The sequence below is a fragment of the Pleurodeles waltl genome, chromosome 4_1, assembly GCF_031143425.1.
Source record: "Pleurodeles waltl isolate 20211129_DDA chromosome 4_1, aPleWal1.hap1.20221129, whole genome shotgun sequence".
NCBI classification, from domain to species: Eukaryota; Metazoa; Chordata; class Amphibia; order Caudata; family Salamandridae; genus Pleurodeles; species Pleurodeles waltl.
The window spans coordinates 236,900,270-236,916,486 of NC_090442.1; the positions used below are offsets into that span (position 1 = coordinate 236,900,270).

The following is a 16,217-nucleotide window of genomic DNA, read 5'->3' on the forward strand; positions in this document are numbered from 1 at the left end:
TTCTTTCTGGCATCATTTTCATTCCCACGTTCTCTTGGTGTCAGTACAACCTCAATGTTATGCAGTAAATAAGATAGCAGTGCTCAAGGAACTTCGAAAACAGGCGTCATACACTTGGTGCAGCCTAGCACGATAAACAGACCATCGTGAACACCTGTGGAAAATCAGTCTCTTAGGAATGTTTAAAACAGGCGCCATGTGCTCAGTGTAGCTTGGTACAATAAACAGAATATTTCAACTAATGGTTACACCTGTGAGATGTTGAACACAGTGAAATGTCCAAAATAAGCTTAGCAAGCTCAACCAAGTGCACTGTTTTTTTTCTGCTTGCATTCTCACTCATCAACACTGTCTAAACTGGTAACCCTTTTGTGTCACTACGTCTTCTGCATGCTAGGCCTATACTACAGAGCACCCTTGTAGGTCCTAAGTAAATGGTACCCCTGGCACCTAGGGAATGGGTACTAAAGAGAGTGAAAGAGTGGAAGAGCTGCAACATGTATTATGCCACCCTAAGGGACCCCAATACAAATTGAATGAAGACTACCATTGAAGGCGGTGTGCAGTGCCCAAGTCCCTACATATAATATATGCAAGTCATCTCTACATCAGGTCTTATAGCCCTAAGGGAGAGTGCATTATATTACATGTGAGTGCTTATCTGCATTAGCAGATATGCCCCTGTGCTTCTGGTTCAATTACTAGCTGGTACAGGTGAACAGGAAAGCCATCTTAAGTTTATTTGCTGGGCACTGGTCATTACGAGTTTCACAGCTACACGATGGCTTTACTGTAACCTATGGTGTTTGGTATCAAACACCTTGTCGTGATAACGCAATACTGATGCCAGTATTGGATTTATTATGACATGCACCCAATGGGCATCTTAGAGCTTTCCCCTGAACATACTAGTCTTTTAGTGTGTTCCCTGACTGGTCTCGACCAGCCTGACACCACCGATGAGTATCTGACCCCCTATAGGTGAGGGCCATCACTCTCTGAGGACCAGAAACCATGCGTGCTCAGGAGAAGGTGTTATCACCTTCTCCAGCCGAATGGCTAGTGAATCTGCATACCAAGGCCAGGGGCTGAAAAGCCACTGCTGCTTTTGATATGTGACCCTGGCTTCCTCCAGACCTGGAGAATGCCACACTCCTGCCCTGAGGTCCATTTGACACCAGGACAGGTGGGAAATTAGCTATGCAGTAGGGGGTATTTCACCTCCAGGCTAGTCATACCCCTACGGGGGCTACCTGATTTGCTTCCCGAAAGAACAGTTTTGCTATCTTGATTTTGGTGAAACTACAAACTGTGGGTCAGGAAAATGCCCACAGGAAGTACTGATTAAGGGGGTGTAGTCACCCCAGTAGTAAGTAGCACATTGCATACTACACTGTACTCCCCATAACACCCCTAAATTCAGTATTTAAGGGGCTCCCTGACACCAGTAACTTAGATTCATCTGACTACAAGATGGAAAAAGAAGAGCCAACCAGCGCTAGAACTGTGGACTAGCTATGGACTTTGGCCCCAAACCCTGCCTACCTCCTCCTGTCCTGACAGCTACAAAGACCCGACTCATCCTGTATTTGTGCATCCTCCCAAAAGCCTTGGAGGCCCGCCAGCACTTCGCCAACCAGCTAGCATCTCCCTTGAAGTGGACAAGTCACTTTTCTTCACCAACTGCGACTGCCCGGTTTTCCATTTGCTGACCATTGGGACCAGTCTTGGAGACGCAGAGCTTGCCTGGATCATCCCTGCACCAGTACCTGGGGTACCACCACCAGTTGCAATCACCAAGGCTTGTTTCTGTTCAGTCCAAGCACTACCACCGCCAAAACTTCTGCACAACCTGGGACTTTGATAGAAACCAGCTTCATGGCAGAAGTCGTCTTGCTTTGTTTCTTTCTTGCTTCTACAGGTACACTGAGAACTGTGAGAGCCTCAAACTTGCTGACCAGACAAAAGCTATGCACCCGAGCCCCCCAGCATTAGTCCATTGAAACAGATGCGGCCTCTGTGGTCCTTAGACCCTCAAGAGCTGAGCCCCCCCTTTCGGTTGTGCCAGACTGGTCCCCCATTCACCACTTGGAGCCTTTTTCTCATCAGTACTTTTACCCATCGACTTTAGTGTGTAGTGCTCAAGGCTATCATCGCTGGAAACGCCTCTGCACCCAGACATACCAGGGCAGGTAAACCTAACTTTTGGTGCTCTCGTGGACCTTGACCCCTATGTGCCTGAAGTCCAGAAGAACAGTCCTGTAATTCATTTACAAGTGACCCTATGACCTTCTCCCATAGGATAACATTACCTCCTTCGAGGCTCATAACTCTAATCTGACAGCTGTATTTTCCGTGTTATTAAATATTGCGAACTCAAAAAGTACTTACCTGATCTTGAAGATCTGGGTGTCTAAATTAATATAAAAATCTGTTATTTTTCTAAATTGTTCTTTAGTTTCTTCCTGGGTGTGTCTCATCTATTGACTCCAACGCTTAACAAATGCATAACACTACCCCTTTTGGTAGTGTGGGAGAGAAGTTTAGGCTTCTCAAAGAGAGCATTTGGGATTATGAATTTAAACCCTGTAATCCAGAAAGGGTTGTGTGGACTATCTGCATGGTATACCCCTACATTGGTACACTACATAGATAGCCAGCGTCCTGATGTCTGGCACAGAAGGTGTTGCAACAAGTAAAGCACAATTGATTGCTGTTATGGGCTGTGCTGGCACCATATAGCATCTTAAGGGGATCTATTGCTAAGGAATTAAACTTGGAATCCAGTCTAGTTCTTGGAAAGGTGATTCAAAGGTTAGGATTCTGCTGGGACATCTAGTGTCCACCAGAAACAATATTACTGGCTAGATTTACTACCCACAAGACACATAATACTGGAGATAAATAAATTGTTCTTCTCTGGAGGAATATAACCTCAAGAATAGATTCCTCTTAACCATGTGAGCACGAGAGAAAGGGAAGATTCCTACTAAAATTGTTACTCTTCATTGTTTCGCAGAATCATTCTCCATGGGTTGCCTAAATACCAGAAAATTCGTGAAAAGTTATTTTGGTGTAAATTTGAGTGATTGCCACTCTTCGAAACCTTCCTCAATGATCATCATATTCACCATTTCTTTTAATTCCTTAACTAGATATCTCTTTAAAATGTCGTACAGAATTGATACTTTACCTCATTTTTCCCCAATTGATAGTGAGGCAGAAATAAATAATTCAAGCTGGAAAAAAAATCACATCATAAGCAAATAGGAGTGAAGCAATGTTTTCAAAAGGCCTTTATTATGCAAAAATGTTTTTAAAAAAATAAGACGCATGTACTATCACAGGCACAGATTGAGAAGCACAATGATGGATTTGGGAATTATCTGTACTAAATCCATAGAGCTACTAGTGGCAGTAGTTCTTTCAGCATCTCAACGTCCTGTGTGCTATGCAGGATGTCACCGAGGTGCGTTGTGTTAATGTGCCCTCTTACATTTAACAGTTCAGCATACATCTGTTTAAATCTGACTGAACCTTAACATTCTAGTCTGGGCACAATAAAGTCCAATATAGTTTTTTTGTTGCATCCATCAGACCCCGATCCGTGGAGCAGCCCTTGGTTTAACACACATTAGTCCTGTTTAATTATGATAAACCAAACCTTGACAACCAGCTCCAATTGCTCCAAGTAATCCGTGATGTAGAATTTAGAGATGTAAGGATATGCATATTTTTGTGTTCACTGTTGTAGTGACTGGTGTAACTGGCAATATTTTGCCATAATTTGGTGCACATGCCTCGCCTTGCTGCCTGGGTGCTTTCTGTCACTGAGGACTGTTTGCCATCGCCGTGTACAGCTTGCTGTCCTTGAGACCCTGTCAGGTGGAGCAACGGTTGCGCTCCTCGAGTTCATGCTGGTACCTCAGAAAAGTTTATCGTGGAACCCTTAGTCTAAAAGCTTCTTTTACATGCTTTGAATGTTTTTGACCTTTTTCGTCCCTTTAACTCTCAGCCTTATATATTTGTCTGGATGAACTTTTCAAATACAAACAACTGAACTTATGTGATTGTACTGTATTGCCTTCACTCTGCTACTGAATTCTGATCTAATGATTAGTTGATGTGCAGTCATTCTTTACAAGAGTACGTACATTTTTTTTTATTTTTTATTTTTTTATACACATAGTTTGGAGTCTTTTCTGTGGCATACTCGTATCATTTGATGTTTCTTAAGTGAGGTCTCTATTCTGTGACCGCTAGTAGAGGGGTACACTGAAATACTAGCAGTATGTACTTTCTGTGTAGGTCCTCATTAGGTGAGCATTTAAAAGCCTTCCATACAGTGAGTAGGTAACCTTTCACTACAACCGTACATAGGAATTCTCTATATAATTTTGCACAGTGACTTGCAGAACAGATCCACAGAAGTAGGTACATTTTGTATGCAACCAACACAGGACACTTTTGGGCCGTATGATAGCCGGGATATTAATAATGTGAGCCTTCCAATGGATGGGTATTTAATACGCATACATGCATTTCCAGCTTTTCCTAGTCCACAATATGGTTGGTTATTGTTTATCAAGGGTTAGTTCTAGTAATTTAAGTGCTCATCTTATGTTATTTGCTCATGGAATCCCCTCTAAACTAAACCATAAACCATGGCAAGCCAAAACGAACAAAGTGGGACATTCTAGGTGTTGCCCCTCTTCCCAACGAAAATTAGACCTTGCTCGTTCTTTGGTGATCCATGCCTGGGGTTTTAAGATCAGAAGCAAATCAGTGGAGGTAAATGTATTGTGGAGAGCAAATACAATGTGGGTGTTAAACTAAATGCATCCTCCAACCAAGTCCAAAAATGTCTCTGCAACATTAATTAGCAAGGACACGGTGACTCAGTTTTCACTTTGTTTAGCCTGTACTTTTACCTTCGGAAGCAGTCTGACCATATTGGGCAGTAAAACACGCTGCACTTTATTCGCTATGCTCACTGTTTCATGCCAGTGTGATCTTTGCAAAGCCTTTGTCAGGATTTCAGGTGACGTTTAGTAGAGAGTAAAGTAACTGAGGTAAGGTGTTATTTACATAGTTTTGTGAAGAGTATTTTGTATTCAGAGTTTTAGGAGTAAACTGTTAGGTAGCAATAATAATGTTATTATTGTTCCCAATACGCTGTTCTTGTTTTTTCAGACTTTCGGATTTTAAAAAGGCAAAATGGACAGAAATGCAGGAAAAGAGAATCTCGGCAGCAGGATTTTTCCCGAACAGGCGTATTTTCCGAATATCTCTGCGTTATGCATGTATCTACAAAACCAACAGACTCAACTTTCCTGTCCTCCAGGAACCCAAAGTCTATATCCTAATATAGTTTCTGCTGGAAAGTCACTGACACCAAATAACTACTCAGGGAATAGTATATCGGAGCAGCAGTCCAAAATATCTGGCTCCTCGGAGGTGCTTGCACAGAGGACGGGCAATTTAGCCTGTTCTGAAAGTAATGGATATGCATGGAATAATGAATGTTTGCAAAACTCTCCACGTGCTAACCCTACCTTTATGCAAGTGCCTTGTTGTGTATCCAGTGCTACTCCTACTCACACGAGTGAGTCTCCTTCACAAAGTCTCTCCAGCACTGGCAATTTGAAGGCGCAGCTTGTGCAACCACCTCCTTATATGTTTACAAGTGGCACCGGAAGTGACGGGCAACAAGCCTTTCCGCAGCAACTGCACTCTGTAAATGATCACGGGACTTACATCGCTAACCAAAAATGCAACACCTTCTCAAATGGGATGCAGTTAGTAAGGGTACCACCTCAAAATTCCAGTCAACCAGTTTTTCAACCGTGCACAAAAAAAACTGCCTCTCTTCGGCCAATCAAACCAAACCTTACATCTCAGCAAAATCCGCCTGTTCCAAATGAACAGACCAAAGTTAGTTGTGCACATGCAGCGGTGATGGTTTCAGATGTGCCACATCAAAATATGCATAAGAGTTTTCAAGCAAATCCACAGTATCTACATCCTCCAACATCATTTATGCTTCAGAATGCACTTCAAAATACACCCGTTTCAAAGCAGTGTACGATTACATATGTTCTTCCTAAGGAAACAAACATGCATGTAAGTTCTCAGCCAAATGTGCAGAGCCGGGACAATTTTGCAGATGCAGCCGTGTCCAACACCAGAATCCCTCGCCAGAGCTCATACAGTCAGGCACCGCAGCATCCAACAATTGTGAGCAATCAAAATAGTCTTAGCCAGCACAATCATTGGATTCACGACTTTATTGCCAGTTCAGCAACACAGCCAGTGCAATGCCAGCTAGCTGGACTGAGGAATGAAATGATACAAAATCAGCACTTGCTAACGAATAGTATCACCTCTGGAAATCATTCTCCCACTGCGGATGTCTGCCAAATGAAGGGCGGATCATACGTAACACAGCATAACTATTGCAACTCCTTACAGCCTGAAAACACAGTTGCATCCTTTAGTCACAGCAAAACTGGTTCAAATAACTCAAACAAAGCTGAAGTTGCCATTTCTCAAAGCAAGTTCGGAAATGGAAGTGCAATTCAAAGTACTAGATTTGCTTCCAATGATCAAGGTCCACATACACCAAAAAGTGGACCTCTGGTAAAAAGTCGCCCTGCTTGTAACCCAGAAATAAACAACTGTCTGAAGGAGCAATTAAAAGCTAAAGCCAACAGCCTGGACACACAAAATGCAGTGCTTACAGAAGAAGATATGATCAGTGAGGTTAAAATCTTAATGCAGGCAAAAGAGTACTTCATAAATTGTTTCAACGCCTTCAAAGAAAAACGTAAAATATTTAAGTCTTCAAAATGTAACACAAATATGCCTGTTAATAAACAAGGCCCCAACTTTTCTGGTAATTTGAACTCGAGTTATGTTCCAAATGTTAGCCCAAAGCTTTCTGGTATTGCTACAGACCTTCCACCTCCTCCACCTTGTACTGCACAAACCCATGCTAGTCTTACACCAATGACCTCAGAGCGGCTAGTGAACCAAAAGAACCAGGCCCAGCACACAATAGTGGAGCAGCAAGGGAACTTCACAGATAGGTCACCAAATTTCGGTATTGAGTTATTGGACAAATATTGCTATTCGGACTCTGCTGCCCTTGCCTCTATCAGTCCTGCCACTGAGGATAGGAATATTCGTATTGACAGGCATTCAGAAGGAAAGTATTCACAGCCTGATAATACTCCTACTGCTGGTCACGCCTGGATGCCTGCACAAAGTGCAGCTTGTTCAGGTTTGTTGACCACTGATACAGTAGATCTAGAGGAAAAAACAAATGTTGATATTGAGCCAGTTGGGTTTTGTCAAAGCAATGGTCAGTTAAACGTAGCAGCTCAAAGGATCGAAAAGACAGCTGAGTTACAAAGTGAGAAACACAATATTATTTCTAATGGCCAGAGTAGCAGTGTAAGCCCATCGCTGGCTCAGTTATCAGAGAGGAATGCACATTTGTTAAAATTTTCAAAGGCATTTAACACTGTTGAAAAAGATCCCCAGGATCAGAGCAGAAGTTCATATGCAAACAAATCTGATAGAAGTTCATTATTGACTGAATTATTAGCAGATGCGATTTGTAATCTTTCAAAACTTGCAGAGACAAATCCAGGTTTTCCTAACTCCCCCCAGCAGCACATTGGTGTGCCCCCTACTAACAACAGCGTTTTGACTAATGCAGTTAGTCAGTCCTGTTCCAATTCAGTTGATTCAGCTTTGGAAATTGTATCTACTTACCAACATGAACCTGGTAAAATAATGCCCAATCTTCTACAGACTAAAGCTGGTTTATCAGTTGCGGACGAGCACATACTGAAATCCTGTATTGGCATCTTGGAAACCCCAGCCTCAAATAGACCTGCTCAATGTAAACCATTGCCAAATACAAATGTAGATCCCCCTTTACCTTGTACAGATACTTGTGCTAAAAACGATATAGTTCAGAAAAATGAGAAACCAACCATAAACATGTGTAAAAAAATCTTCCCTCTAAATAATATAAATGGAGCCCATCAGAGTACTGTTGATGGGCAGAAACAGGATTCTTTGAGTCTGAACGTGGTAAAGACGGGTGAACCTCAAGTTGCAATTGTAAATCCTTTAATCCTGTCAAAGTTAAAAAGCCCAATTGCTGATCAAGACAACAAATCGGTACAGCTTGAAAGTTCTCCAATTGTTCAACAAGATAGTGTATGTAGTTTGCTAGATAATAAAGCACAGTGTATGTTGATAGGTGCTCCACAAACACCAATCTCCGATATGTTTTCAGAAGCAAAACTTTCACATCTGACCAATATTAAACCTGCCTCTTGTAAATCCGAACCTGACACAGCTTTGATAGCCGCTACAGATAAATGTGAAATAGTTACACCGAGTGACCATACTGACTGTCCAGGTTCTAATGAAAATGACATTAACCAGTGTCCGCAAACAGCGAAATTGCGAAATCCAGTGGAAAACTGTCAAATGACTGATTCTGTAGGTGTTCTATTGCATGAGAAACTTAACTCATTAAAACCTCAAACTAGCCCATTATCCATAGAAAATTCATTTTCTATGCCAGACTTAAGTGTGAGTGATACTGCCCCTTGCATTGAAGATGCATATGATGAACAGTTAAAGATTTCTAGTTTTTGCACACTTGTGGAGGGTAGTAGGTTGTATGATTCACAGATTGCACAGATGTTTGATAATATTTCAGCAAGTTGCCTAACTTCCCAAGAAAACGTGGTTTCAGATAAAGGAAAAGAACTGGAATGTAATCATCTGAAAACCTCAGTTGCAGCAGACCTGAAGGAGCAACAGTTAGTTGGTGTGGATGAATCCAAACATCTCTCCCCAAAAGGACAATTTCACATTTCTGAAAATTGCGACGTAACTAATGAACACAGGCTAATTAAGTGTAACCCATTAATAGCAGAATGCCTTTTGGAAAACAAAACTGAACAAATGCAGACTTGTTTGGACTCTGGCCTTGTAGAAATTGAACCTGTTGATAAACAAGTTACACCAAATGAAAACCAGAATCCTTCAGGTGCAGATATGAGAGAAAGAAAGAAAGGCATTTTCAGTAGAGAACAACTCGCAGAAAATTATACTTTAATGCATATGCAAAGCAAAACCTTGGATTTGGAGACACTACCTTCAAATGATGATCTAAATCAAGACGAGCATTCTTCTGAGGTTGTAAGCCATACCAACAACAACAGTTCTGTCAACGAATTTTATGATGGCACATTTCAAAACGTATCATCCCTGTTTTTGAATGACCAGCTGTCTGCACTTCAAGAAGAGTTTCCTTATGGCCTTGAGCAACTTGAAAGTACACATTGTCTGGCGGATAAACACTTGTTGCCAGAAAAAAAAGATTTTGATACGAGAGATTGCACTATTGCTGGGGATTCTCCACCTAATCCTAACACTTTTCCATTGGTTGGTTGTGGTCCTAATACAGATTCTGCTACAGATTGTGTAACTGAGCAGAGCGTTTCTGGAAATAAGGCAGTGCCTACCAGGCTTGGTAATAATGACAGTGTTTCTTCTCCAGGCAAATGTGATTCGCAACAGAGCACTTTAATTCAAAGTATACCAGACTGGGAGACTCCTCAAGGTCATGCGGTGCCGTTTGATAAGGAATCCAATATTTTTCCTGAGGACTTTAGTGACTGTGAAAAGGATGACTCTGTTGGTAACATAGAAATTACAGTACTTGATTCAGAGCAAATTCTTACGTTCTTTCCGGAGATGTCCTCCCAGTCTGTCACTAATACCAACACGCAGGGCAGTCAACAGCAGAGTCAGTGTCACAATACCATAAAAGCCGAAGCAAGTGAGACTGAACTCTGCTCAGACCAGCGGGACCCAGCTTCGCTGAAAAGTACTGATAATTGCTCATCTACAAAAACAAAATTATTTTGTTGCCTGTATCGTTGGCTGTCATCTGATTACAATGATGTGCCAAAATGCTCATGTGCGCCTATCCATAATCAAGATAGTACAGCAAGCCCCTTGGGCTCTAACCAGACACATGTCAAGGAAGAACCGGATAACAGCGCCAATGTGAAATATCCACCGGACGGGTCACCAGCAGGCAGCATAGAGGCCGGTGGCGTGCAAACGTTGTCACTGTCGCAAAATCACAAAAAGCGGCGAAATGAATCTGCAACACAAGGCAATGTTAATAGATCAATGGGTGATGGTCATACTAGCCCAATGGCAGCAAAACACAGACCGTCTATGCGCAATCTCAACCAACCTTTGAATAAAACAAAGCCTCGGATAAAATCTAAAGATAAAGTTAAGAAGAGATGGCGTAAAGATTCTGTAGGTAACTCTGATTCAGGTGAGACTTCTATTAGAATGAAATGTAATGTCCGTCCTTCTGAAGATCATCTGCCTAATGGCGATTTGTGTGTGAACAACTCTCTTCCTTTAGTGGATGACAAACAGCGCAGGAATGATAGTCTAACCGAAAAGAAGCACAGTTACCTAGCTCTTCAAGGTAAAATGAAAAATGGAAAATTAGTTCTTGAAACAGACTTTCGGCAGCAGTTCAGACACTCCACGTTTAGTAGGCCTGCACATGTTCCATTGAACATGAATGACACCGCCGATGAAATAAACACGCCCAATAAGAAAAGGGAACACGTTGAAGTTTTTTCGCATATACAGAATAGAACTCAGCATAACAGTGAATCTGAAACATGTTTTGCTGGAAAAAAGCCTGCAAACATAGAAATGTCGAAGGGAAAGCTGCTAGCAACGGAGCCTGGTCCATCTCAGTGGAACAGAGCTGAATCAAATGTTAATGCGCTATATCAGTCAAACCATGCTGAAACTGTTGTTGATAGGCATACTTCAAAGGTAAAGGAATATTTTGAGCGTCGAAAAACTGACCATAAGAAAGCAGCTAAGAAAACGTCTATGAAATGTAATGTTGCGAACAAAAAAAAAGTGATGAACCCTATCCAAAAAAGAAAATCTCACAATTTTAAAGTGAAAAAAAGAGATTTTGCTCTAGAAAATAAATTAGCATTTCACGTGTCACCTGGATCAGTGGAAGATGTTGAGCCCATTCACCAAGACACACCACAGAAATCTTTTGTGACGAACTCCTGTTCCTCTGCAGACGTAAACGCTTTTTGCAGCACTGAACACAAGAGTAACCGTTTGTGTGACAAACGTGTAAAAAAACGCGATAACAATGCTTTCATTTTGAACAGGGAAGCCGATAATCAAAAAAAGACTTCAGTTCCAGGACAAGAGACCAAGGGATCTAGCAAGCATTATCTTAATAGAGTTGCATTTAAAAACACTTCAGCTGAAAGAATACATCTTGCAAGATTAGAGTTTGGATTCTCTCCTGGAAAATTAATTGGGACCAGAAAATCACAGAAAGCACTCGACTCCTCCGCTCATGCCGCCGCATCACAAAAAGTTGTAGAAAAATCACAACTGCTAGAATTTAAACTGTGTCCAGATGTATTGTTCAACTGCAGTGCTATGGCTGAATCTCACGAAAATGGCATTGCTTTACCCGACAAAGAGAAAAGCTCAATCGAAGGTACTCTTTTAATTTTCAGAATTGGTAAAATGTTATTCGATATATGCTGTTGCCTTATGCGTACTAAACTGCTGTATGATGTGTAGTAAATCTTGTTTACTTGTAATTCTAGTTCTCCACCATAGTTCATTCAATTTAGGATAAATTCAAATGTATTATTTGTGTTCGAGAAACATAAACAGCATAAATACACAGCTGTCGCCTACAACCCGGAGGCTGGCAGTGAGGTAAGTGCTCAGCACTCAAGAAGGGATGTGTTCTTGCATAGATTTTGTGGGAAATCGAATAGAAAGTATAATCCCTGCGCTGAGGTGGTGTAGGTGCCAAAGGTCCTCTAGGCCACATTCTTGTAGTCGGGCAAGGCCCCCTGAGTATTCGGCCAGCCCTTGGAGGTAGGGATGGCCAGAGCTGTCCAGAGTGTTGTCCATGACCAGATTTAAATTGCCTCCAATCAAGACAATGGAGTCTAGGAATTGCAGGACCCCAGGGAGGGCATCCAGTAGGAAGCACTCCTGGTGAGCGTTGGGCCCATACCCCCGTTGCTATGCTAAGATAGGTTGGTACTCATGCGAACCCAGTCAGGCAAAAATCTGCCCTTAAAGTCAGCTATTTTGCCCATGACCTTCCCATGCTGATTCCGGGAGAGCTGGATGGCCATACCCTTTTCTCTGGTCTCGGGGAGACGTTATGCCTGGGGGACCAACCATTAGGACCTCATAGTATGTTCCTCTGTGGGCAATAAATGTGCCATCTAGAGAAGTCCTACCTACCCAAATATTAGCCCCCCCAACCCCCCCACTGCTGTTCCAGGAGGGAAACTACGGCTGCTCTTTAAGTGGGGCGGTTGAATCCTCCTGCATTGAAGCTAATCACTTTGATCTCAATAGTACTGGGTTAATAAGCATAAAGAATTCTGACCTGAATTTGCTTCTAGGCTGGGGGAGGACCTGTCTAGTGCGTAAAAGTGCTAATGATGGGGGAAGAGACAGATGTGTCCATTTGCCATTCTGTGTGCACCCTGATGAGTACATAGTTTACCTAGAACAAAAACAGAACCAAACAACTTGAACCGAGTCCATCCACGATGGGTAAGGAGCGAGAACATCCAGCATTGCTCGGCTGGACTGGGATGTAAGTAATGTCTATCTAGAAGATGTGTGGACTTTTTGGCTTCCCCCATCCCCCTTCTGCCTTACTCGGGGTAGGAATGTTGTCCAGTTTGCTTCCAGCCAAATGTCCTCTGGTCACCCTGGGGAACCGGTCTCCCAAAGACCAGTCTTATTCGACCGCTTGTTCAGGGCCAGTCGCCTCTCCTATGCGATCTCCTCGGGGTCTGGATGCATGCATCTTTTGGTGACCCTCTGCCATTGATAGTTCAGTCTGTTCAAGCCTTGGTCCATTTTCTGCGTGTTACCCTCTGGGCTTTCTTCTGAGAGGCCTAGGATTTGAACTGCCTTAGAGAAGAATTTCAGCTGATCCGGGTAGCCTGCCCAGCAAAAATGATCTTAAAGGGGTGGCATCAACCATAGGGGATCTATTGCTTCTTAGGAAGTCTCTGCGCAGATGCAGGGTGGTGGAGAGGTCTTTGGACACCATTGTCTTATGTCCTTGGAAAGTAAGAGGGCGGGCCTCCCTGTCTTTTTTGATAACCTCCTTTAGCTGCAAATTGTGAATGCAGACCAATATGTCTGGAGACTGAGTAATGTCCTTACCAGGTCGGCCTACCCGATGTACTCTGTCCAGCTGGATGTTCTCCATGTCCTCCCTGCCTATGATGGCGGACCGACCACTCCAAGCGAGAGCTCCCAGGGAAATTTACAAAATCCTAAAGCATCCTGCAGTCCTGGGCCCTTGCAGATCCCGCATTCACCTTGCGTAAGGGGGGAGTGCAGAGGGAAGGCTGCACAGAGTGCTGATTGGGCCAGAAGCCTCAGTGGGGCAGTCAAGTGCAGACCGACAGATTGGGCCTTGGCCTCAAGATGGCGGGTGCAGCAGATTGCAGCCCTATGGCCTGAGGTGGTGACGGGCCCAGCCCAGAGCATCTAGTGGCCTGAGGAAGAGGGGGCCGTGCAGAGGGATACCGAGCTGCTTGGCCCGGGCCTGGGGCCGCCTGATGCTTGCCACCGCAGCCGATTGAACGGTTGGCCTGTCGGATAGTCCTGGTGTGGCTGGTATGGTGTGCCTACCTGTTACTGATTGTGCCTGGTCCGTGGAGGTGGAGAGGAAGTTCTGAGCGGCCTAGGAAGAAAGAATGAGAGCAAAGAGGCCTTACTGCGAGCTGATGGTGGAGAGAGGCCTAGTGGATCGGGGAGGCATTACTTCCCCATAATGAAAGACGAAGCGGTATGTGGTGGATGGTGCACCTGTTGAAGGCGGGATGCTGAGCTGGAGGCTGAGACATGGCAAGGACAGCAAGGCAACCATATGAGAGAGTGAGCATGCTAGGCCTGGGCCCACACAGAGGGCCATGAGAGGAAGACTACAATATTACAGGGAACAACTGTTGCAGCCGGACTGTTGTGCGGGGCGTAACCGCTGGCATGCGCCTCTGGGTCAGTGCCATTGGAGTAGTAAAACAAGTGACTTAGATGAGCGCAGTTGGGCTTTGGACATAACCTCTTCCCATTACGGAAGAAGAGGAGGCAGCTGTGTAGCGGATGGTACCCCTCTGGATGGCCGGGGACTGACCCGGAGGCTTCCGGGCATTGATACGCGGCGAGGCTTGCATTGCGACAGTTTGAGAGAGTGCGCACACAAGGCCTGAACCCACACGGGAGGCTGCATTATTGCGGGGAATGACCGGGGAAACCTGACTGCTGCATGCAAGGGGTGGACTCGCTGGCTTGCCCCTGCCGAGTCATCACCATTGGAGCAGCTGAACCAGTGGACTGGATGAGCACATGGGAGACCTTTAACATAGATAAACGGTGGGCCTGGCGTTTGGACTGGAGGTTGAGCTTACATATGTAGCTGGTGGTGGTCTGGTCTCCACCCTCCCCATTGGACGGCCGCAGCGCAGTAGACAGGTGCTCACTGGGGATGTTGACATTGGACCGGTGGGCATGAGGTTCCAACAAGCACCTGCTTACTTAGCCTTTGAACTTGGGAGACCTATTTGCTCAGAGAAAGGGCAGTAAGGGGCAATAACTGCTGAGCATAGTGGAACTCCTGAGGACACCAGACTGTCCTTGCGATTTGCGTCTCAGCTCTCTGATCCTTGCTTTCATTGGGTGCTCCTGAGAGCGAGAAAGAAAAAGAGAGAGCGAGCGGGGAAGAGAGAGAGGGAGAGACCTGTGCTGGGGATGGTTTCTCCTGCGGGATGAGTGAGTTGACGGGGATCCTCCTCCTGTGGGTGGGGTCCTTGCACTGAGATGAAGGGGGGGGGGACTCCTTTCTTCTGCCTGTCCCACGCCCTTGTCTGGACGCAATGAGAGCCCACCTGCCATAGATTTGCTACATCCCTGGGCGCAGTGGGTAAAGACAAGACAGCTATGGGCACTCCACAGACTGGGGCTGTGAACTGGTCAATTCTAAACACAGGTGGGGGTCAATTCTAAACACAGGTGGGGGTCCGCAGCCTGGGCCTTGCGGTGCCTCGGGAGAGGCCAGTGAGCCCTCCAGGACCCAGATCCTGGTGGCAATTGAGGCTGCCGGACAGGTGTTGCAGGAGATGATCTCAGCAACAGAAGTGGATATACATTTATTGAGGACTGATCGATGCGTGATGGTGGAAAGGTCCATAGCCATTGAACAACAGGTGACCATGATGCTGATAGACCTGGATGCCTGGAAGCTACCGTGGCTGCCCTGAAGGGTGTCGCAAAACTGCAGATGAGTGGAAGATGCAGAGGGGAGATTCCCTTAGATGCAACTTGAGATTTGTGGGATTCCCAGAGGGAGCAGAGGGCATTATTCCTGGAAGACTGGATTAAGAGGTCAGTCCCTACAACTCACCTGTCACCAGTGTTCGTGGTGGAGAGGGCACACAGGGCCCTTGCCTCTCCGCCGTTGCCACCTAACACCCCCCGCCCCTCCAAGGACAATCATTGCTAAGATCCTTAACTACAGAGCTCAAGATACTATTTTGCAGTTAACACGTAAACATGGGGACCTGAAATACGAGAATCACACCATACGCATCTTTCCAGATTATACGAGATCTGTCCAACTCTAAAGACAATCCTTTTAGCAGAGTAAAGCAGAAGCTGAAAGCGATGGACATCATATATATGCTTCTGTATCCTGCTAAATTAAGTGCTCCATGCTGGCCTCTCGTGTTTCTTTTAAAAGCCAGAGGCAGTATGGGACTGCCTGGAACCAAGAGGGGCGCGTGTGTCCCCACGATGCTGTCTGGGAGAGTGAGCAGAGAGACCTGTGGGACCAGGGGAGCGCAGACCACAGTACAGAGAAGGAACAAGCGCTGACATCGCACCGCTCTGATGCCAAAGTGGTAGTCTTCCCTGATTGTACTCTGAGTGTGGAACAGTTGCAGCAGGAGGAGGCCAGACTATTTGTGGAGACTGTGACCTATGCGGGTTGCTCAGCTTTGGAGCAGGAAGATACCCTGACATGATGCATGAAGTTCTTATCATGGCCTTGTAGAAGCTGCAGG

The 16,217-nt window shown here is 44.8% G+C and overlaps 1 protein-coding gene across 3 annotated transcripts in view; it reads left to right on the forward strand.

Annotated features, from left to right (window-relative positions):
- RESF1 (retroelement silencing factor 1) overlaps window positions 1-16,217 on the forward strand; it is a 243,184-nt gene that overhangs the window by 128,101 nt on the left and 98,866 nt on the right. For all 3 annotated transcript variants that reach the window (XM_069228210.1, XM_069228208.1, XM_069228209.1), the window contains one exon: window positions 5,194-11,605. In XM_069228210.1, coding sequence (XP_069084311.1) covers window positions 5,218-11,605 — 6,388 coding nt within the window. In that variant the 5' untranslated portion in view covers window positions 5,194-5,217. The remainder of the gene's footprint in view (window positions 1-5,193; window positions 11,606-16,217) is intronic.